The 24,408-nt window shown below is 41.8% G+C and overlaps 2 protein-coding genes across 8 annotated transcripts in view; one reads left to right on the top strand and one right to left on the bottom strand.

Moving 5' to 3' along the window:
• Nucleotides 1–6,220, bottom strand: part of ablim1a (actin binding LIM protein 1a) — a 30,896-nt gene extending 24,676 nt beyond the window's left edge. For 4 of the 6 annotated variants that reach the window (XM_030748083.1, XM_030748084.1, XM_030748085.1 and 1 more), the window contains exon 1: nt 5,663–6,220. In XM_030748083.1, coding sequence (XP_030603943.1) covers nt 5,663–5,897 — 235 coding nt within the window. In that variant the 5' untranslated portion in view covers nt 5,898–6,220. Of the gene's footprint in view, nt 1–1,643; nt 1,856–5,662 lie in introns of those variants that run through there. The other 2 variants (XM_030748087.1, XM_030748088.1) reach the window with 1 other exon arrangement.
• Nucleotides 6,221–12,293: 6,073 nt separating this feature from the next.
• fhip2a (FHF complex subunit HOOK interacting protein 2) lies at nt 12,294–24,275 on the top strand. Of its 2 annotated transcripts, XM_030748089.1 has the most exons (18): nt 12,294–12,434; nt 13,428–13,582; nt 14,564–14,642; nt 14,841–15,010; nt 16,722–16,826; nt 16,946–17,068; nt 17,183–17,404; nt 17,533–17,729; nt 17,902–18,016; nt 18,188–18,264; nt 18,362–18,554; nt 18,926–19,089; nt 19,793–19,939; nt 20,022–20,112; nt 20,265–20,408; nt 20,892–21,032; nt 22,054–22,157; nt 22,243–24,275. In XM_030748089.1, exons 1-18 carry the CDS (start codon nt 12,377–12,379, stop codon nt 22,352–22,354), a joined length of 2,397 nt encoding a protein of 798 aa, XP_030603949.1. In that variant the 5' UTR covers nt 12,294–12,376; the 3' UTR covers nt 22,355–24,275. The 2 variants fall into 2 exon arrangements, with proteins under 2 accessions (XP_030603949.1, XP_030603950.1); XM_030748090.1 differs by lacking the exons at nt 12,294–12,434; nt 13,428–13,582; nt 14,564–14,642 and having other exon boundaries at nt 14,882–15,030.
• The last annotated feature ends 133 nt before the right edge of the window (nt 24,276–24,408 follow it).

The raw sequence follows: 24,408 nt of genomic DNA, 5'->3' as shown, positions 1-24,408 counted from the left end.
GCATACAGCATAAGTCAGTATTGGCTCAGCTGTGCATCCTGATGGTACAAAACCCACCTGGCCTTAGACAGGTTGCATTATGAGATCCCTTGAGAATACATGATGAAAACTTGAGTCACAAAAGCAAGAGGAGAGAAAAGCTACTGGGCCCTGGATAAGCTTTCTGTTGCCACCAAATCCCACAAGGCAACAGGAAGGTAGCGAGTTAAGTCTATGGAAAACTTTCAGAGGAATTTTGGGAGATGAAAACGTGGCAGCCAGAGGTTACGGGTGTTCTGCCAGCGTGGGGACTTGGTGGTGAAGGCCTTTTCTTTCGTGGCCCAGTCAAATCCACATGAAGGGAACAGCTCCAGGGCTGAACACCGCCTCCAGCCACCAATGTGCTGTCAGATATATAAACAAACCTACATACTCATATCTGACCCCCCAAAAAAAAAAAATCTCTACACATGTTTTTTTGGTGGTAGAAATATTTTCAGACAAAAGGCAAAAACATGCCGTGCCCACACAAACTAGGTTTGGCTACACAGGCATCCACTGCACACAAAAACTTTGAGTATAATGGTGACATATAATCCATTAAGCTGATTTTTTTCTAGTATAGAGATGAAATCTGATGGCTATACATGCCATATGAAAGTTTCAGACTCATTCCCCCTGCAACAACTACTTTAGTTTAACTTTGGTTGATTAGCAGAGCTTTCATGTCTCCTCTAAATATTTTTAAACAGGAGATTTTCTTCACTGTAGAAAACTGTCTTCGCTGCTGCTTGCCGTGAGTCATACTGACAATGGTCAACCTCACGAGCACAAGCCCCAGCAAATTGCAGGGAATGTTAATATCTCTAAACGATACCCCCTGACTTCGCTTCATTCTGCCCACACAGCTGGGCGACCTCGGTTATAGGTGGAAACAATCATCTATTTCTTTTAACAGGACACTATGAATGGGGCCACAGCTGACAACAATGGAGTGTACCTTTTAGATGGTCACCATAGCAACGGCTGCAGACAGAGAGAGAGAGAGAGAGGAGAGAGAGCGAGTGCAGGTCCACAGCTCTGCGCAGTGTGCCTCCCTACACTAGTGCTCCACTTTTCGTCTCAGCATTGCCTTCCTGTTTAGCCTCTATATAAAGATGGACTGTTTTATCCAAGAACTACCACCCTGAAGGTTTAAAGTTTCTATATAACAAGCCAGATGTTTTGTTTTCAGCGTGCATTTACATAAAGCCTGATGCAGCCAAATTAAGCAGACTCCAACCCAAGCAGCAGCTAGAGAATATTGAGAAGGGCGTAGCATGTTCTGCTTCTCCGAGGGAACATGTTGATGTGTTGGAGATGCACATTTAGACTGTGCCGTTAGTCATACTTCTTCCAAGCAACACACACCCACACAGAGAAAAACCCACCTCTATAATAGCACATATGTCTACATCTCTAAAAATAATCAAATCAGAAATTAGGAATTTAGTCCAGTCAAATCTAATTCAGCCAGACACAGCAGTGCAAAGCCAAATGGACACAGTGCACATCTATACTGCAGACAGTCAACAGCACGACAAGCAAAACAAATGCTGTAGAAACACACACATGGCAAACACATACACACACATACACAGGGACACATTTGACCGCTGGAATACCTTTTTCTTTGACCATGACCATTGGAATCCAGGTATATCTGCACCGGAAAAGGCTCTGAGGATCAATCACCAGAAACACACACGAGCTGCTAGATCCTTTTTTATTCAAGACTGAAGCGCAAAAAAGAAACCCAAGACACCAGAGAGAGAGAGCGAGAGAGAGGTGTGGGCGCTGCTTAGCGCTCCTCTCAGAAACACCGCTACAGCGTGGGGTTTGCCTCCCGACTGCCTGTTTTCCTCCCATCCCTCTCCTCCTCCTCTTCCTGCTCCCTCCCACTCCTCCTCCTCTGCCCCCTCCTGCTCCCTCTCACAGCCCCTCTGTTGTGTCAGCCGCCTCCTCATTGCAGCAACCAGGTGGCTGCTGATGCTTCTGTGTGACCAAAAACAGTAACCCCCAAATCCCCATAACAGAGCAACTTAGACACATATACTGCACATCACAGGTAAAGTCACATGTAAAGACACTGACTTTCTTCCTCTTTTACCAGCTGCAAAACCTTATTTTCAACTGTCTTCTATTCTAAAGTGTGTGGTGTATGATAAATCATCAGTATAAGTTCAACATTGAATTATTGTGGAAAGGAACCTCTTATGACTTTGCTGTATAACAGGCACCTCTGTAAAGACTTTGTTTCAGTACAACAGGGCAGCAGGTGGTGATCTATTACTCTTTTCAATGAGGTAATTAGCCTGCTGTGCTAAAAGAGTGGTTCACTGAAAACCTTCACTATTTGACAGATGTGTTAAAAAAAAAAAGAGAAAGCAGACCACAGCAGCTTTAAAAGCAACTACTTAAAAGACTGACTTCTTTGGAAGTGCTGATCTTTTGTGACTGGAAGGTGGTTGATCTTTTAAATAAAGCAAAAGCTGCATTAAACACACCAGAAATTGTGATAAAATAAGATTTATCCAGTCAGAACCAACACTGTTGACCTTATCATCCTACAGTAAAGCCAGCCTCAACTTGAGTGAGCCTCAGCTGCTAATAATCTCAGTGATGAGGGTTGCAGTGCATAGACCAAGAAGTGCCATCTAAGGTTGAAGGTTAGACTTACTGTGATCTCTAACATGAGCATCGTATTAATATCTTCAGTGTTCCAGTCCCCTGGAATCCAATTACCATGTTCTAGACTGAGCCAGATGAACACACGGCTCTTATATCATCTGCCGCTTAAATAACCATATGAAAAAATGACTCTATGAATGAAGTGGCACCTCTGTGATAAAAATACTGCAAAATAAACAAGACTCCCATCTGCTAGAGATGCGACAACATGCCAAAACAAGAAAAATGTACGCACGTGTATTACGTAACTGAAGTCATATAATTTGTTGCCTGTTTTATTTTAGCACTTGGAATATCACAGTGTTTTAGTATACTAAAAGGTAACAATATCAAATGTATGGAATTATTTTGGAACACTGTTTCACTCAGTTCTATTGCAACACCTCAGAATAATACTGTACATTAATAAAGTTTCTTATTTGCTCTGTGGGTATTTAAGAAGTTCCACTGCTGCCCTGACAGAGACATAGCAAGACACCAGTCCAGTGTTTCTAGGTACAACAGTGTGAGAAATTAAGACTTCTAAAGTAACTTGACCGAGTAACACGGCAGAAACTTGGGACCAAATTTGGTCACCGATCAATCCGTATCCCTTTGGCTATGGGAGAGGAACAGTTTTTCATCAGCACCACTACTGTAATTGCTAATGCAGGCAGCTTATTATGCATGCAGAATGCATTCACCCACTGCAGTGTAAACTGTGCCACCTTCTGGATACCCATCATCGTACCACAGTTTCCACAGGGGCGTTTTCTCCCCATCAAACAAATGGAGATGTGCCAGTGAGGAAAGTGGTAAAAATAGTTAGTGGACATTACTCCAAGCACTCCACCCTTTTTTATTGTAAAGAAAGGGAAATATTTTATAAGTGTATGATAATAATTTTAAAAAAGAGAACTCGTAAAATTTAAAGGAACACTGAGAGTTTTGCAGTCCACCTTCTAACTGCTGAATGCAGCACAAAGACATCCTGTTACTGCGTCTGCTGTAATGGACCTATTATCATCTCGACTCTTTTAATAATCTCTGTAGGAGCTGCTGGACAATCGTGCTACAATAGGCTTGCCAAGAGCAATTCCTGAGAAGCAAAGCCTATTATCCATGGATGAAAGGTTTCTACTGTGTTTGGCTCACCTATGGATGATCCACGTCTGACTCTCCATTAATAACTTCGCCAGTAAATTAGCAGATTAAGTCCTGTTATCATATAACATGATCATTTCATAGTCAGTAATTTGCCTTATGACTACAGACTACAGTCAAATGGACAAAAATTATTATTTTGCTTAAAGAGTCACACGTGCAGTAAACAAGAGTGAGGACAGGCTGCACAATTATCCCTGAGCATATAATTAGCAGACGCACTCAGACACACACACACACACACACGTATATACACATAAATGCATCCAAAAGCATAAAAAGATGTGTGTCTACACACTCACACTGTGCACTGAATGATGATATCTAGATTTTGGTGAACTCATCAGGGAAGACTAGGATGCACTCTTTAACTCTTTTAGAGCACAGACACACTTAATTAACTCCCTGTCGCCGGATAATGACAGGCACTTCACCAGCTTGCTTCTATTTTAAACCAGGTTACAAAACAGGGAGAACCTTTTGAACAGCAATACTGTGCAACCAGGTGCACTTTTTTCACCATTCTACACTAACATTACCCTTATGTAGCTATCCTGAACACATGGAAATATATTTTTCCTACAAGTAACCTCACTGACATTCTTTTTGTGAGAATTTTAACAATTTACCAAAACATAAAAACCACTTCTTTTTTTTTTCTTTTTTTTTTTTTTTACCCACAATCCACATGATTCTTTGAGGAATCCGTGAAATATTTGGTGACCCCTGGATAACAGCACTTGGAAAGCAGGCTTAGTGCCACTCACACTCAAACAAACAATCATGGAGTGGAATAACGCAGGACTGTTTTTGGTGTGGAAACAGCTTGTGTCGGGTTCAGCAATAAAGAGGCTTCAGGAAACTTGTAGCTTGATAAAATAATGACTATTGTTCATTTGTGAGTGCTTTTTACAAACATCTGGTCTCATGCATATCAATCAATGTCACTGTTTCTGATTGCTGGCAGGTAATAACTGATTAATTCAGGGTCAGTTTTCAACAACCAACCTTCCTTAATAAAGCTGGATACTTTAAACTGCTGCCATGTGGTTTGGAGTATTTATTTTACACACAGCTCTGTGCCAAGCAATGATGTTTTTGCTACTTTGTCTGGCGTGCAGTCAGAGAATGCATAAGGTCTGGAAATCTCGACTTGTATTAATGCCCATGTTGTAATCCTGATGTAAGCCACCATGTCACTTCCTCATGTACCGTTGGCTTGGCAAACTTCAGAAAGTCTGCCCTTGCATATGGTTTTGCATTATGCAAGTATAGAGAGGACGATAGTGAATTTTCTACCATTGTCAGCAAGACTTTGTGGTGTTGGGGTGTCATCGCTGCATAACTCACGTACGAGAGCTCGCACACAGAAACACGGGTCAGATGTGGAAAGCCACAAGAGGTGTAGTCACACACTGTCATCCAATTAGAACAAAGTAATCTATGAGCAACAACTAATCAATTCACTTTGAGACACCTACTCACAAACAGAGCAGCCAGACTGCAGTAGAGGGCTGAAATAAGAGCCTGTATGAAATGACTGCTAAAAGGGTGGCTAGCAGAGAAGATGGGAAGAACAAAGAAGATCAAATGTAATTTCAGTTAAAAGTGTCTTAAAGTAGGTGCAAAATGTACTTGCACTATATTTGCATGTTAATGGTAATTTTTTATTACTCTCATTCAATAATATTATTACAGTTAGCTTTTATTATATGGACAAGTCTGCCACATCAGGGATGGGCGCCTATAACAGAAGCTGAGACGATAAATGCTTCAAACAGACTGATCTATACATTTTAACCTGACCTACCTGTCGCAACATCATTCAGCCTCTCACTTAGATAATAGTCATTTGGGTTGAGGTACGGGAGCTGCTCCATGTATTGCTTAGGAATAAGGTACAGGACTTCAGCCACATGTCCATCCTCGATGATGGACATACGCTTTACCGAGTTCTTGCGTTTTATTCGGACGCGTTTGACACTTTGGCTGCGGCTGGAGCTGCACAGCTTGCTCAGGCTGTTGAGGTTGGGCACAGTGGGCATCGCGCCCTGCTCTCCTTCAATCGTCCCACAGAGAAGGGCGAAGCACTGCAGGTAGACGTCAGCCAGCGTTGGACTCACACTCGCTCTAAAATCCTTCTAACCTTGGGCATCAGTGATGAAGGGTGTTCACAGAGGCACAAAATCAAAACAAAGGAAACTTGATGGATAAATTCAAAAGAACGCATCATTAAATCTCGGCCATGAGACCAACTGAACCTCCTTTTGTTAGGGTCCCTCCATCCGTCACTTCAGGTGCCCGTCTTGAGGTGGGCACGCCAACCAGCAGGCAGCAGGTATCACCAACACTCTGCTTCAGGTAGAGCAGAGTGAGACACAGGGAGAGAAGCTTACACTATGAGTGTCTTCAGCCCAACCAGCTTGGTGCCTTAAGCTGCTTAAGGCTGACGTCGAGCCATGATTATCTTCTGGGAGGGGTTTGGTTTGTCTTTACATTTTAAGTTAAATTACACTGCGAAATAACAAGATCGTTTTTGAATGCCCTTTGAATTAAGTTAGTTTCATCCACAGAAAGACCAAATGGATCAGTGTAGAGCGTAAAGCGTGCTTTCAGGGTTGGATTGCCTTGGGAGTCTGCCAGCCCTTTACAAGGTCATTCCAGCAGACAATAATGCACAAATTCACGGTTCCTCATCAGCAAGATCAATGAAATATAAAGTTACTGCAACTACATTAGTATTAGACTTGAAATGCAGATAGGTTATCCCTCCATTAGCCGGTGAAATTGACAGCTACATTAGTAGGATTTTCGAAGCTGTAACTCAGTAGGAAGGTTTTTAATCTTTAGACCATCTAATGTTGAGTCAAATTTGCTTCTGCAAAGATTTGCACAATGTTTTCTCATTTTTCTTGAGCCAAGAATCAATTCGCATTCCTTGGAAATGTAAGTTCTTCATGAGGTAAATTTGGAGTCACTGATGTGTCCTGGTGGGAGGTGAAAAGACAGATGATGCAGAAGGACGATAACCCGCTAATGACTGAAAATATGATGGTTTTGTTGACACAGTGTTGCTAGGACATCGCCGTGTATTCCTTAAACATATTTCTATATAGTATCAACTAACTGCAGTAAAACAGAAAACTCCCTCCTGACATCTTGCATTCATCAAACAGATAAGGCTAATCACACACATCACAAAAGAATTAAGCCAGAGTAGCGCAGACTTGATGAAGAGCATAGCAGACAGTGACAAAGCACAAAATATCCTTTTCGTCTGGAGATGCCCAGCTTGGCCTGCACTTCAAATTTAATGAATTTCCTCTTTGTCTGAGAGGGTGCACAGACAGGATATCTGGAGTTGGATTGGCTGAGTTTACTGCTAGTTCCATCATGTACTCATCTAATTTTATCTGGAGTCTGCTTGCAACCACACCTTCATTCAGACAGCTAGACTTTCATTACAGGGAAAAGATAAAGTGTGACAGTGAGGTATAAGCAACAACATGTACAATCTTACACCCACACATGAGGACACATGTACCTGAGAGTAGCTGAGGACACAGTACTCTGCTGCAATGAGGCACTGCCCTCCAATTGTCATCCACTCCGTGGTAGATTTGCTACAACTACCCACACACTCGCAACTCAACGCGCTTAGAAAAACAAGACTGCTGTCCCTGCGCAATAGAAAATCAGCAGAGCATATAAAATGCATCACACACATTCACATAGCCTCTGCTGTTTCTCCATCCTCATCAACACGAGACAAAACTCCCCCACTCCCCTTTCTTTCTTCATCTTTCCCCTCTCTTACCATCTAGTCCAAAGCAGGAGGTGATTTTTTGGGCGTAGTTGCAGAGCCCATCGTAGCCAGGCTGCTGCCTCACTGTATTCCTCTCCCCCATCTCTACACACTCCCACACACACCGTCCCGTCCGGCAGTGCTTTCACTCCTTCCACTGCTCATCAATTATTCAGGCTTTTGCCAGGACACATGCATGCGCGCGCACGCCGACCCTCATATTCGCACACTCAGTATATAAACACACAAACACACTGACAGAGAGAAAAGTGCTGAGGCAGAGGGTCGTGCTGTTGCAGCATGAGCAGCCCTCTCCAGTGGTCGGATGAGAAGGAGGCATCAGATTGGGTTACTGCAGAATGGAGCCATGCCTCCTTTTTTATCCACCACTGATCATCCAGATAACACTGCACTGAAACAGGTACGCTGTGCAGGATGTGCAAACTGGTCAGGGAAAGGGTGGGGTGGAGCAGGAAGTGGAGGAAAATCAAACACGCACTAGGGTATATGGGGGTAGACTTTCTTTGTCGATAGTCACTTAAAAGCCATCCAGAATGAAATGACTTTCAGAATTGATAACCAGAAAAAACAAAATTATCCATAATTTTTCAGGCTTATTTAATAAAAAAGCAGAACTGACTTTGAAAGTTACAGAAATATTTTGGAAAACAGGATAGTATTTCTTCATAGTGATACTGATAATAATGTCTAAGCAGGAAAGGACAAAAACATTACCTCAGCCCAGGGTGAAACTTCCCTCAACACCATGCCTAATTTCAGCACATGGATCCTGAAGGATATCTGTGGCAAAGCCTGAGCCACCCCTCATTTCCTTATATTTTGCTGGCAACATGAGAAATAAGTGCAGTGATTTATTGAAACGTGCAAACATAGTATAATACAGTATACAATTCTAACAAGCTTGAAAGTCAATATTTGGTGTGACCACCTTTATTCTTCAACACCTGAACTCTCTGAGGCAACTTTCTTTTCATTTCTTTATCTGCTCTTCAGGAATAGTTCTCCAAGCTTCTTGAAGGACATTCAAAGTTCTTCTTTGGATGTTGGCTGCAGGCCAATCCATGACTGATGGTCTTCCATCATGAGCATTTCTATCCAGCTATGATTTTCTTGCATTGTCAGTGTGTGAAGCCGTTGCCAATCAGAGGCTTTTCAGATAGTATCGTATGGTGGATCAAAATCTGATGGTACTTTCCTGTGTTCAAAATTCCATCGATTTTGACAAGATCTCCAACACCACTGGCTGAAATGCAGCCCCAAACTATGACAGAGCCTCCACCGTTTTTTACAGATGGCTGTGGACACTCGCTGTTGTACCTCCTCTATACACACTGACAATGATTTGAACCAAAAATTTCAAATTTGACCTGTGTTGATTTTCAGTCCAGTTCTTGTATAATTTGGCATACCTCAGCCTTTTCTCCCTGTTTACCTTCCTTAAGAATGGCTTCTAGACAGCCACTGAGACCATGTGTGATGCGGCTTTGGTGAACAGTAGATGGATCCATTGAAGGGTCAGACGCATCCCTGTGTCAGGTCTTTGCGTGATTTTTTCCTGTCTCTTAAGGACATGACTTGCAGATACTGTTCACCTGCTGTAGATAGTTTTTTTTTTAGGTCTGCCACATCTTCGTCTGCCCTCCACTTGTCCAGTTTCCTCAATTTTTTAAGGACACGTTGCCAAGTTTTCATCAAATAGCTCTTTGTGAATCACCTTGTTGGTGCATATTATTTTATCCCTGTCAAACTATGTTATCTTTGGCATTTTTCACAGTTTCAACTACAGAAACAAATGATGTGTTTTTCTGACAGGCTGCTAGTATCAAAGTGCTGAAAAAATTTGTCAGTGTAAACATGACACTGGTTCGTCCCTTCAGTTATGTGCCTTTTTTTATACTTGAATGATTCATGGGTCACACACCATGAATGGGTCTTCAGAAAGTCTGCAGAACTATTGCTTAAGACCATGTTAAAAATGACAAGAACGTTGGCTCAGTGGAGCAAAATATAAAGAAATTGGGGGGGTGGAGCAAGACATCTTGCACAGTACAGTACGTCTATAACTTTTTGAGAAATCCTGCTAACAGACAAACGAACAAATGAACCAAGACAATCACTTAACCTGCTTGGAGGGTGTAATTAGCCAAACAGTTCAACTGAAAAATATCTTTAGGAAAAAACATATTTTCAGCATTTAAAGCACTACAAAGCAGGAAATCACAGCCTATGTGTAGTAAAACACTGACTGAACAACACAGACCCACATATGTGAACTCAATAGTCCAACATGTTGTTTTAAAGTTCTGCAGCAGAGCAGACATGACAGCAAACATCCAACACATAAAAAATAAATGAGGAGATTATGCTAAATAGCATAACAACGGCAGGTTTGCTTTTCAGTAGGTTTTTCCGATAATGTGCTGCAGGTGGAGAAATTTGATATGGCTATCGCTCAAATACCACTACAAATGTGACCTTGAACAATGCACTTAAGCCCAATTTGCTCCGGCTGAACTGCTCAGTGGCCATTAACAGCAGACACACAGAGAGCAGCTCATAGGTAAGACTTACCGGGATAATGGTTTTTATGAAAAATGAATAAAAATTACCTTAAGAGATTCTAGAAAAACAAAAAACAAAAACAAAAAGAGGACAGGAAATACGATGAGACTGAAAAGCCCAGAGAAAGCAGTAAGGGTGCTTTCTAAGGCGGGGGTGACTAATGGAAGGGCATCACTGCTACTGAGGTAAAAGCCGATGGCCTTGTGTTGATAACAGGGATGGGGGTGTGTGTGTGTGTGTGTGTGTGTGGGGGGGGGGGGGGGGGTGACTTCAAGGCTGAGAGCACAATAATGGCTTATACTCTCTGGACAAGCGAAGGAGAGGCTGGGAGGAGAAAGTGTAGTAATTTGTGATTATTTTAAACTTTGCTTTGCTCTTGGAAGAAAATCAATCACTAAACATGCTTTAGTTTATTCCTGTATGCTGTGAAATATTGATAATGATACCACTAGAGGTCCACAACACGGACTGAGCAGCCCATTAGACACTTTACACTGACATCCTGAACATAAATCTCAATGGGCAGTGGTCATCAATTTAAATTATTTACACCAGGGAACTGGATCTACAGCAGCTGTTACTGTTTGCAGATTATATTCTCAAATAATTTATTAGAAAATACATCAAAACTGCCTAAAGTATATTGCGTTAAAAGACACAGGAGAACAAAAAGTAACAAATTCTCACAACTGAGAAACTGGAAAGCTTTTACCTTTGTTTGAAAAGTGACTTTGATGGGTAATCTTTCAGCAAAATAGTTACCAATGATTTTCTGTCAATACGCCAAACAGCATTTAAAATATGGCAAAAAGACAGTGGAAACATACTGAAACATGCAGATTCCCTACAAAGAAGACAAAAGAACAATTGTACTCATAATTAACCACACTAAAATGTTTCACGTCATGTCCTTTTGATACATACTGTGAAAGATGTAATGTGACATGTTGCTAAAAAGCCTGTTTGTGCCTGATTTATCCCAATATTAATAAACTCACATTTGTCTAAACAGCACAGAGATGACTGGCATATACAACCATAGGATGTAGGATGTAATTAATTCTCAGGAACAGTGATTGGCTGTTTGCGGAAGCTTAAGTGTGCTAATCACATCTATGTTCCGCAGGGGCCGCTTTCAAGTAGTGGGCTCTGAGCTTCATCGATCTCCACCAGCAGCCATGAAGGACAGATACAGGAAGCCACATCAGTAATGGGGGGGAGTTCAAAGCTATCTTGGTATACAGGCTCACCCATATAGAGGCTGGAGGGGAGTGATCTATTGTACAGCCCGCTGCTTTAAAAAAAAAAAAAAAGTTGCTTTGTTACCCAATAAATGAACCAGACCCATCATGATGAATCCATTAAACTGCAGATTTTATATAATAACCCTGATGTCATGTCCTCATTGTAACTTCTTTGCTCTTTATCCGGCTCTCAGTCAGTCAGACCATCTGACCTCAGCCTATAGCAGGAACAGCTGGATGCTGTGCCTGAGAGCAAGGTCACCTGACAGAAATCCAAGACAGCTGGAAACAAACCACCTCATCCACCTGAGCTGTTTGTTCAACCTCAGCCACAAATGTCAATCTTCCAAAACATCTGCACAACTCTGACTTGATTAGATGGTTGCAAGAAATTTCAGTTTGCATTTATCATGCACTTTCTAAAAAAGATGGCACTGTCTGTCACCTGACCTCACCCGTTAATAATGATTATTAAATGCCTGCTATGGCCTGACTATCCTCCACTAACAGTGAGCAGGTTTTAACTAATGACAAGCACCTAGCTGATTAAATGTGTTAAAGCGATCAGAGGGCTCGTCGTCATAGCAGGGATTTATTTATATTTATTTATTTATTTTTTGAAGTGTTGGATCTATATTTAGGTTGCACAGAGAGCAACGAAACAAGTTGTAGGTTGTCTTAAAAAAATAAAAAAAGAAAAGAAAAGGCTGCAGCGGTGGTGGAAGCTGTAGTTTCAGCTATGCACCGGTGTAACCTACTTACAATATCAGTGTCATTACCACAGCTCGAGCCTCCCGTAAGACGATGCCACGGGGGCTCCCTTCTCCATCGCACCCATCCTTGAACCAAGACCCCCTCCTCCTTCAAAATTAAGAGACTTTTTCTCCTCTGTATGCATTGTTATGAAGGCTTCTGCGGCAAAAGATACTCACCTCTAGCAGACATGCCCGGTAGGTAGAGTCTCTTCTTTCTTTGGCGAAATTAACAGAAGATGCCACCCGGTGCAGCTCGGAAGAAGGTTGACAGTGTGATATTTTCGATGCTGTGAGTTTGAGTCTGTCGTTTATTGGGATTCATCGCAGGGGGACGCACAGCCAGCGATTTGGTGGACTAGACTAGGACGCGCGGTGGAGAGGCACTTTCCAGCGACAGGGCGTGTCCTGGATCAGACAGCATCCTTTTCCCCCCTATTTTCCAACAAGTTTATGCCCATATTTGAACATAATATCACGGAATTACTGAGTAATAAATTAAATCATGCTTGAAATTCCTCGCCTGCAGCTGCTGTCGGCTCACCTAAACGTTAAACCGGGTGCAGCCTACTTTCTGCCGGGGATGACTGTGCTGTTCTGGGCGTGAGTTGGGCTAAATCATAAAGTTGACAGGCACTCCGGTGCTATGATGGCTGTTTTCCCCCACGTTTTTCCATTAATCCGGCTACTCATGAAAGATATCTGGTGAACTCGTCCCTCACATGGACTCTGCTTTGCTTTAAACTTTATTGTAAAGCAGTGACACTTTAAGTAGACATATACACTCTGTTCTGCGTGAAAAGAACACCCAATTTCAGATATAAAATCAGTGCATTGCAAGGGAGGGTGTTAATTATTAATTTCAATAGCCAAATCTTTATCACTTGATATATGAAGCGAACTTGTTAAACTGAATATTTATTATGGTTTTTACTGAATGTATTGTTTCTAAATCAATTAGTATGCAGTGATGGTTGTCAGCAATTATAAACGCTTCTTTAGTGCTCCTGCGCCCCCTGGTGGTTTTCCTCAGGAGTAGCGTTTGGCGAGGGAAGTGCCACCGTGTCCAAAGTGAGCGTACGTTGACTCCGTAGACGTCTTGTTTACAGTAGCTGTGCCAGGCCTGTAAAGTCCTGCTGTCGACAACGTGCTCCGTTTTTTATTGCTTACACTTCTTTATTTCGTTACAAGGGTCATTGTATGAAACCTCCAATCTGGATCGAGGCGGCAGCAATAGGAAGAAGAAGATAGAGGAATTCTCTAGGTCTTCTCGGGAGAAACTAGTCCAGTCGAAGAACAAAATGTTCTCCAAATTTACGTCCATTCTCCAGCACGCTGTGGAAGCGGTGAGTTTGTAACCGAGACTGTTTTTAGGACTGGCTTTTGTGTAACGTCTTTCTTTTGTTGTCCAGACACCACATATCACTACGCCAAACATAAGGCTAACGTAGCTACCTGTCGAGCTGACCAGTTAGCCTCAGCTATCGTTAGCGCTTTGTGTATTTGTTGTCAGTTTGCTCACTCTGGTTACCTGTGAATGTGCTTGATTATGTGCTCTGACAAAATCCTAACTAGCCTTTTTGTAATTGCAGCATGTCATCTGTTTAAATGCGGCTTGGTAGGCTGAGCTTGGTAGATGATGAGTTAGCTCATAATAGCACCGAGAAGCTAAGCTAAGCTAACATAGCTAGCTATCCTGTTTCAAACAGCAGGGTCTCATCTTCAGGAGTGGCGTCGAAATAATTGGCTAACCATATTTGATGTTGCGCAAACGCCTTTTTTTTAACGTTAATACTAAGGGGAAAGTGTGTGAGCTGCGTCGCTCAGCAGTTTTGGAAACTCAGTGTTAACATGCTAGCAAGCCAGTCAGCTAACTAACTAGAAACCGGTAATGTGTCTCACCGCAGTTTTCCAGCTGTTTCAAACAACACACCGTACAGGCAGCTCAGAGGGAATAATTTTGACTTAAGATGTGGTCAGATTATCAACCCACTCCTAAATAAGACTTACTGAGGAAATGTCTAATATCAGCTCACACACCTGGGACATACTGTATATCTGTTGACGTGTATTAGTAGATTTCCAATAGTAAGGGTCACAGGTTACCTGAAAACTAACCTTTTGCCGCATTATAAATACTTTTGTAAACTATTGGGCTTTGAATGCGATCACATCACAACAAAGGTGTCTTGTAGCTGAGCTTGAGAACCATTTAACAGGAGATGTTAAAATCTTTGTTTGAAAGCAAGTGAGATATGTAGAAATGTAGTTATAATCATTAGTCTCTAGATTACCATAAGCTCATCTTTCCAAAATGTATTTTCCAGCTTGCCCCGTCGCTGCCCTTACAGGAGGACTTTGTCTATCACTGGAAGGCCATTACACATTATTACATTGAGACTTCTGGTAAGGACTGTCTGAAATTATAAGCTAATGTCTATTATATGTTGGCATCCATAGAGATTGATGTGGTGTTTGACTGTGACAATCCCCATGGAGATTCCTTGTGTATAATATTGGCTTATTCCTAACCTTGTGATAGGTATGGCCTTTTCTCTCATATTTGTACAGTTTCTCATATTTTTCTATGAATTCCCCTATTAGATGACAAAGCTCCCGTTACAGACACAAACATCCCATCCCACCTGGAACAGATGCTGGACATTCTGACCCAGGAGGAAGCGGAAAGGGAGTCTGGAGAGACAGGACCTTGCATGGAGTATCTCTTACATCATAAGATCCTGGAGACTCTCTACACCTTGGGCAAGGCAGATGTAAGGCAGTCATGCTTTTGGTAACTACATGAACTACTTCCAGGAAAATGAACATGTTATAAGATTTTACCTATAAGCGCCTTTCACACGTGTGCTCCTTTCTGTTAATCCAATCCAAATGGGCCAGCTTTATGTATGCATGAGCACCGTTTTCATATTTCTTTTTTGGCCCAACATAGTAATGTTTATGTATCACTTGCAACATGATAGAAGTCTGAATCCATGCTGTCATATTAACAAATAGACACACAGAGAAGATGATGAGTGTGTGCATGTCTCCTTTATCTTGGGCTGTTCTGCTCACTAAAAGACATTGTGGAGAATGCCATCTTATAATCTTATGGCTGATTTAGACGTCTGAGGTGAGTCTTTGTAGAGCATATGTAAGTGGCTGACCTTGTTGCCAGCATTTGTACCAGCTTGTGCTGGTGCATTATGGGCTAATTACCTTGTGGTCATGTCCCAGTGTTTTATATGCGGTCCCTGCCGATTTAAAATAAATAAATAAAAAATGCTGGGACTTTTTTCCCTCCTGGGTCCCCACTCTTTTGGGGGGGCAACATATTTGTCACGCAAGTTTTTCCCCCTGTCTTTGTTCATTCCCTCACGTCCATTCCAATAGGCTCAGAAATCTTTCTCCATGAATTTGCTGACATTTGTGAGTCCTTATATTGAGGCTATGATTATGATTCCTTATATTGAGTTGATGATTATTTTCTCACTGATAAATTCAAAAACTGCAGTGAAAAAGTAGCTGGACATGCACAGGACTGTGCTGAACAGGCTCAGTCACAATAGTTGCAGGGTGTGTCATCGCAATGAGTGGTTACATTTCTAGGGAGGTGCACATCAAGTTCTGCTTTAGGTTAGGTCGTAGGGTTTCAGAAGGGTTTTTGGTTACAACGTTGCTATGGCTTAGATTTCGCGCTGAAGCATAAATGCCCATTTACTCTGCCCATCATGGATACCACCAAGCCGATCATTGTTTTAAAAAAAAAAAACAAGCTTATATGTGATAAACAGTTTTTCTCTGTACTCGAAAAACTAATTCTGAGCTTCAGAATTTCTCACATTCCACCTCCAACAATTAGTCCATAAACATCTCAGTGCACAAAAGACACAGTTTGCGTGTCTTTAGTTGCTGGAGGTGCACACAAAACACTCCAAAATCACCAAACCCTTTTCATCTGTCCTTCGTTCTGACTGAGATTTTGTTTTTGTAAAGTACAACGTTACAGTAAATCCTTACTGCCGTGAAGACGGTGTCTGTGACAGGTCAGATTAACAAGAAACAACTGTCAAAACAGAGGCACCCATTAAAGAAACCTGACTCTCAAATCTGGTGCGCAGTACGTAAATAGACTTGTTCTGTCAGTGTTGTGTGAGTGTCTGAATGAAACTGTCAGGTTAAAGCTTTCTGTGTGTGAATGTCATTATGCTGTCACTGTAACAGGCTGATGGAGCCAGAATTGGTATGTTTTCTGTGTCTGTAAAGAGCAATATTATTGAATAGCAAGGATGAGATTTAAATTGTGAGCACTTGGTATATGGAGGTTGGTGCAGGCTGACACTTCTTGACACGAGTAGTAACAGTAAATATAAAAACTGTCACTGGCATCATGATATGTCCCTCTGCTCCCTTCTGAGGCTTCTATTTTCTGGACCAACTAAATAAAGTCTAATGTATGGTGTTTATGTGATTTCCCATCAGTGTCCTCCTGGGATGAAGCAGCAGGTGCTCACCTTCTACACAAAGCTGCTAGCACATATTCGACAGCCCCTCCTGCCACACATCAACGTCCACAGACCTGTACAGGTGAGAAGCGCTGCAGTCTGGATTTCCTAAAAATATTCTGCTAACTGGCAGGTTATGTAACGTACTTGCATCTTGTTTTTTTTTTTTTTTCTCCTCTCTGACTGTGACATGACTGTCAGAAACTGATTCGTCTGTGCGGTGAGGTGCTTGCTGCTCCTACAGAAAATGAAGAGATCCAGTTCCTTTGTATAGTCTGTGCCAAACTGAAGCAGGACCCGTACCTTGTCAATTTCTTTTTAGAGGTGGGCTGCTATGACACCAGAGAGATGCACATTTGGGAAATATTTAACTAACAAATACAGGATTTTTAAGCACATAATTCAGAGCTCATATCTTATTCCTGACGTTGTTTGTAGAACAAGTCAAAGAGACCTGAGATAAAGAGTCATGTGGCAACAGAGGGGGCCAAGGAGAACGCTTTGGCTCCAGACACTGGTCAGTCTCTGGCTGAGGAACAAGCTGACCACCAAGACGAGCCACAGGCAGCAGCTGCTGTCTCCACGTCCAGTCCAACAAGTAACAATAACAGCAACAACTACAATCTGGTCACGTCCCTGCTCAATCTCACAAAGAGTCCTGTAAGTATTCTCCATGTGAGGATGATTTATTTTAAGATGTGTATGTAAAGTCTTTTTCTTGAGAAGTTCTGAGTTTGTAATCATGAGCCGCTGATTCATATATTCATATATTTTTTTCCTGTCCACAGGATGGCAGGATAGTGGTGAAGGCATGCGAGGGCCTGATGCTGCTGGTCAGTTTACCAGAGCCTGCTGCTGCCAAGTGTTTGACTGAAAACACTGAGCTCTGTGAGCTTCTCACGGACCGGCTGGTCTCCTTTTATAAAGCCCTGCCACAGTCCATGGACCCCTTGGACATTGAGACAGTAGAGTCGGTCAACTGGGGGTGAATTTTTTTTAGTTGTTTACTTTCTAAACCCACATTAAATGAAGTGACTTCTAAATACTGAACTGCAGATCAGATTATTTCTCCTTAAATAGCCTTCTCTGCAAAATTTATCAGCAGAGTTAAATCAATTTTTTTTAATACCATTATTTTTTTCCTCTTCCTCTTTTAGTCTCGATGTATATAACCTGAAGGAGGACGCTGCTGTCTTCACAGGGAAGAGGGCTCTCATCTCCTTCTTGTCCTGGCTTGATTATTGTGATCAGCTCATCAAGGAAGCACAGAAGGTTCTTACCCAGTGCTGACTCACTGTGTTTTGATGAGTCATATCACAGTCTGAATAGACAGAATAAAAGGCAGTCTTTTCAAATAATTTATTATTTTTTTTAAATGTATGAAATCCACACAAAGCTGAACATTTGTTTTTGTGTGTGTGTCTTTTCTTCACTGTCTTCCAGTCAGCAGCTGCAGTGATGGCAAAAGCAGTGAGAGAAAGATTCTTTGTGTCTGTGATGGAACCACAGCTCATGCAGACGTGAGGCCCTCTTTGAATCATCAATCACCCTGTTTCTGGTCTTGTCAGTGTACTTCAGAGGTTGTCGTGACTGCTGTGGGTTTGTCCATTCATGTAGGTCCGAGGTGGGCATCCTGACCTCTACAGCTCTACTGAACAGAATCATAAGGCAGGTGACCTCAGAGGCTCTGCTGCAGGAGATGGTTTACTTCCTGCTCGGAGAGGAGAGAGAACCCGAGACTTCAGCTACAATCGCTCAGAATCCACTCAGACACAGACTCATCGAGCACTGCGATCACCTGTCAGACGAGGTTGTTATTCTGCTAATGCGTCCACCTTTAACACAGTTTATGTCTGCAAAATGAAATCATTCAGACTCTTTGATTACAGTTGTGTACACCTTGTAGTTAGTATCTTGGTTGATATCAGAAAGTATAAATGGCCATCTGCCTTTTCCTCTGAGTTCCAGTGAATCATATGATTAACGCAAAGCACGTGAATTTTAATTAGTATCTGAAAGAGCCATTGTAATCTTTGTCATCAAACAAAAGGGAGCTGAATCATTATTTGATTCTTCAGCAGTCGCTGCCTACTTTTCTGGCAGTGAGCAAACACTTGGCTAGCTATTTTGCACTTATAGTGGGAGCAGAAGTCTTACTCCTTCCTCTGTGCCCTCCCCCAGATCAGCATCATGACCCTGCGGCTATTTGAGCAGCTAATCCAGAAGCCCAACCAGCACATCCTCCACAACTTGGTGCTGCGCAGCCTGGAGGAGAGGAACTACCTGGAGAACAAACCCCAGGAGGAGCGGGAGCCACTGGAGAATGGCCAGCCTCATGATGCTGTGTAAGGACTTGCCTTTGACCTTTGACAAGCCCCTACCCCCACCCCACTGAGCAGGTGGATTTAACATTCTTGAAGATCCTCTGCACAAACGCAAACACCTGGAAATAAAATGGATGCATCAACTAGCTGTGTTATTTTTTTTAGATCCGTTATCACTTCTCATGCACAATTAATTAGTGGGTCTTTTTAATTGGTGAAATTCCTCTGAGCCTTGATTAAGTAGGCTCACAATAATGCAACTCAGCTACTTATTAGCATAAGTCGAGGTTGTGGGAGACTGAAACATAATGAGGAATAATTTGCATGTTTCTTGTCTTTGTGAAACTAATGAAAATCACAATTAAGACAGAAACACTCATGGGGGCTTCTTCTGCGTGATAATTAATTCTTTTTCATATAAAGGCATTTAGTTGCTTGATACATTTGTGCTTTAGTGTGTTTTCTCAAATAATCAATTTAAAGTCTAGTAGGACTCCAGGCTGACAAATTATACAGAGCTCCAAACTGCCACAGACACACAAAGAACCATAAAGTGCTATGAACTTGTGGTTCAGACCGTACTGTTCATATTGTGAGAACCAGTTGGACTTCTGAGTGATGCAGATGTGTTGAAACGTGTAGAAAAACAGGTAATGCTCTGACATGCATTGTGTGTGTGTGTGTGTGTGTACAATATAAATAAAACAAATCTTTTTGAATACAGAGATCTTGAGGAGGATCCACTGTTTGGTGATGACCTCTCTCCAGAGAGCAGGCTGTCTGGGTCTGACTGGCTCAGCACCTCTCCACCACAGAGTCCGGACCACTCAAAGTCTGAGGGGAAGACAGAAGTCCACAAGATTGTGAACAGGTGCACAGTCTTCTCAGGATGCGCTGTGATACACGTGGCATTGCTCAGCTCAGTTCTGACAGTTATGTTCTATCCCCTGCAGCTTCCTGTGTTTGGTACCCGATGAGGCCAAGTCATCGTATCACGTTGAAGGCACAGGATATGACACCTACCTCAGAGATGCACACAGACAGGTAGTTGGTTATTGAAAAGCTTATGACACACTGGACAATAAATAGATAAGAATCAGTTACAGTGCTCTCTGGTGCTGTTTTTATCTCCTAACAGCGCTGGCGCAGCTCCTTCTGTATTGTTGGTCGTTATTTTTCTCCTTTGTTCTCCTCAGTTCAGGGACTATTGTGGCATCTGCCAGCGGTGGGACTGGAGGGGAAATCCAAAACCTTTTGAGAAGTGTAACTTGGACATCCCTTTCTTTGAGGGCCACTTCCTCAAGGTTCTCTTTGACAGGATGGGACGCATCCTAGATCAAGTGAGTTTGATCTGCCGTGTAATACTTTCATCATTTAGATCAGCTGCTTGCTGTAGTGCTGATATTTGTATTGATCTCCTCTTACTACTTTATGCCAATATAGCATAGGTAACGCTTTCTCCGAGCAAATCAACATGAAACTTTATTTCAAGTCATACAGTCATAATTACTGTTCCTGATTTTCAAGAAAATGCTCCACCCCCACTTCCAATTAGCAGATTATTTAAACCAGTTTAATCTTCAGTGTACACTGTTGCAGTTTACTATGAATCTGGTCCTCGAAAAAGGAATGACATTAACTGGACAAAAAAATGCAAATAAGTCACTGATTGCAGACATTTTCTTTTGTGTTTGGTTATCAATGGTTCTGTCATTAAAATAAACTTGTTTATGTTTGATTTCACATGAAGCAAAATTTTCCAGAGCTCTTCATCAGGGACTTGATTTATCTTTTTTTAACCTGGTTCCCTCTCTGTGTTCCAGCCCTACGATGTCAACCTGCAGGTGACTGCTGTGCTGTCCAAGCTGTCTTTGTTGCCACATCCTCACTTGCATGAATACTTGCTGGACCCTTATATCAACTTGGCCCCTGGGTGTAGATCTCTGTTCTCTGTCATCGTCAGGGTAAGGCTCCCGTCTAGATCATGCTACAGTCACACAAGGGAAAACACTCGTAGCAACTTGCAGTCTTGTTGCTTTGGAGACAGGGACCAGACCTGTGACCTCTTGCAGTCACTTGCCATCTTCAAAGCAGCGCCGGTGTATGAAGATGGGGGTAAAACAACAATAAGACAGCGTTAGTCTGCTGTCACTTTGAGAATGAATTAGCAAGTTAGCAATTAAATGTAATCTGTTTGTGATAATATGGCAATTAACTATGATAAATTGGTGAAAATACTTCACACATAGTGACGTAGTTGCCGAATGACAGGCACACGGCAAAATTGCTTTTATATTTATAATATAGTTTATAATATAATCTGATTATAACCTGAATACAACCAGTTGAGTCGAGTCCCCTGTTGCAAAGAGATGCATCACAGACGAATTGATTGATTGCAATGTGTTGCCAATCTGTCTGGTAGTGATTGCAGGCACTTCGAGTCAGATTGTGATTGTTTGGAAACAGGTTGCCTCCCACCAGGTTACCTGTGCAGTTGCTTTGTGATTTAAATAGTGGTTGCTGCAGCTACCTGCAGTCAGTCCCCCCAAAAATGCAGTCCAATAGCTGGGAAATTTTTCTTGGTTGCAAAGGAGGTTTCTGTCCTATTTTTATTCTATTGTGACTGAGCCGTTAAACAGTAATTATCTTATCCATCATTGACAGAAGACACTGCTCAAAGCTTATAGCCACTTTTATTTATTACTTTTCCTGATTGATTAGTGCTGCAGCTTGCCATTCTGAATCTGGCTTTCCAGTAATCTCGTGAGCATGCTGGCGCTCGCCCTGCTTCTTACTGAATACAACACCAAGTTATTTGATTCTGGCATTCAGCTGAAATGCTTATCCATGAAATCTAAAGTGGAACACAATGTAAAAGCAGTTTTTAAGGTCAGTGATTGCAGAGCGTAGAAGTGATTTACTGGTGTTGCACCCTTCACCTGCCGTGTTTTGGTAATTGCTGCGTGTCCTTGTGTGTGTTAGGTGGTTGGAGATCTCATGTTGAGGATTCACCGCATCCCAGACTTCACACCCAAACTTTTGCTTGTGAGAAAGAGATTATTAGGCCTGGAGCCAGAAGGCATCACGTATGTACCTCCATGTGGTTCTGGGCTCTTATATTCTGAGTTGACATTGGAGATATTCTCACCTTTCTGTTTGCCCTTCCTTTAGTATCGACCACATGACCTTGCTGGAGGGGGTGATTGTGCTGGAAGAGTTCTGCAAAGAGCTGGCAGCCATCGCCTTTGTCAAATACCACGCAGCTGCCTCGTCCTCACCATAATCTTCCTGCTGTTCGTCCATCTGCCTCGGCCAGGCAGACAGGTTAGGATAAAACTGGGCCTTTGGAGGTGCGGTAGTACCGGTGGCACAGGGTTGGCAAAAATATTACCACTAACTGTTCATCTCTGTCAGACTGTTAAAGCCCACATGGACGGGTTTCATCACTCCCCTTCCTCTGACCTCTCGGGCTTCACCGTAACATTGTCTCGGTCTTGTTTTTGAGCACAGACAGACACTGCCCAGCCAGCAGAGGAATAAGAGGAGGGGGAGGATAGAGGTTGGGGTGCAGAGAAATGTTCACTGGACTCTTTTCAGCCTCTGCAATTTTTTCTCACTGCCCCATCCTTCCATCTTTGTTTTTCACCAGCCGAAAAACGACAGCCCTGTAATTTACTAAATCTAAACATGTTTGTGTATTTATTTTCTGTCCCATTACCACCCATGTGTGCATGTCATTGCCTTAGTGTGGACTCACACCTTTCAGTTAAAGAGAACTGTTTCCTTTTGAAACATTTTTATCTTTACCCCTCACGCATTGTCTGTTTGAAGACAAGAGGCTGTAGAGAATCATCATGCGCGTATATGTACCTGTAGTTACATAATATAATGAGCTGTAGTGTTTAAGATACTGCGCTCATGTTTTAAATGCCAAGTCATCTTATTTATTTGTCTGCTTTCAGGTTGCCTTTTTTTTTTTTTTTTTAACTAATGTCCTATTAAGATCAGAGGAATCTGAGCAGTGTAATGACTGAGAAGATTCTGTTTAGTGTTCATTTTCTTTCCTCAGTTTGTAAGTGCTTACGCTCTGAAAGCTCATCTGTAATTACCATCACCCAAAGAGATCACCATTCATCACATTTTCTTAAATGAAATGGTGAATTTGCAAATTATGCCAATTTGCACATGGACCTTCATTGCACTTGTTACATTATAAGTTAATTCGTTTATATGTCAAGTCGGCGTTTGTGGAAAAAGGATCCACCCTCGTTTTTTTTTAAATCTCAAACGTCATTCTGCAGACCCAGTGTAGGAATTTTCATACACCAGTGTTTGTTATATTTTAAGACATACTCCTGTGTTATTTGTTTTTGCACGCTTTCTAGATAATTATCGATAATTTATTTGCTCGTTACAAGGGAAAATGCAGCGAAAGCAGCCCTATTGATTTTATTTACCAGTGTCTTAAATGCAACTTCGAGCATGCAACACAGTGTTTTCCTTTCTTGGCTTATAGCATCTAAAACTGCTTTCTTTTGGGTTGAATGCATCTATAAGTTGTAAACAGTTCAACCAGATTTGGGTTCTAATTTTTCAGTTTTTTTTTTTTTTTTTTTTTTAATCATCCAGTAATTTAAGTGAACAACAGTAAAGACTAGAAGAAACCCCTTAAAAGGAGTCCAGCTTCCAGTTTGGAAACCACTGGAGTGGTTTTAGGAGCTCTGAGTTCCTCCAAAGGTTATCATGACTTCCTACAAGGTGTTGCTTTTACTTGCAGTGTTACTCTTACATCCAAATCTTGAATGACAAGGAAATGTACTTTTGGTGCTGTGTATTGTTGGGGCGAATTATGTGCTTGTATATTGTGTGGATGTCTCAGACTCACGGATCAGTGATAAATTACATAAGGTTTGAATCAGTCTGTATCGAGATGCTACTTAATGTAACTTTGTCGCTTGTATGTTTCCCAGTGTGAATGTTTCTGTTCTGTAGTGTTTGAGCACTGAGTTTGATTTATATATGTGGCCTAACTTTGCTGTGGAGACTCATTCATTGAAGCCATGAATCGCTGGTTTTTGTTTTTGCCCCCATTTCCTCCTGGTCCCACCTCAATACCGTCACTTAAGCTGCATTATGCAATTGCTTGCAATGAATCAAGTTTGCACATCGTCTTCATCCATGTTTTAAATGTAAATTTACACATCAAAACGCTTATTTTTTTTTTTTGTCCTCTTTAAAATATTTTGTTGCATGAACCAAAAAAAAAAAAAAAAAATCTAGGATGTCACAACCTTTCTACTTTAATGGTGAACTGTTTTTTTTTTTAATTGTTCACAT

The sequence above is a fragment of the Archocentrus centrarchus genome, chromosome 15 (assembly GCF_007364275.1).
Source record: "Archocentrus centrarchus isolate MPI-CPG fArcCen1 chromosome 15, fArcCen1, whole genome shotgun sequence".
Taxonomy (NCBI): Eukaryota; Metazoa; Chordata; class Actinopteri; order Cichliformes; family Cichlidae; genus Archocentrus; species Archocentrus centrarchus.
This window is presented reverse-complemented; position numbering and strand designations above follow the sequence as displayed.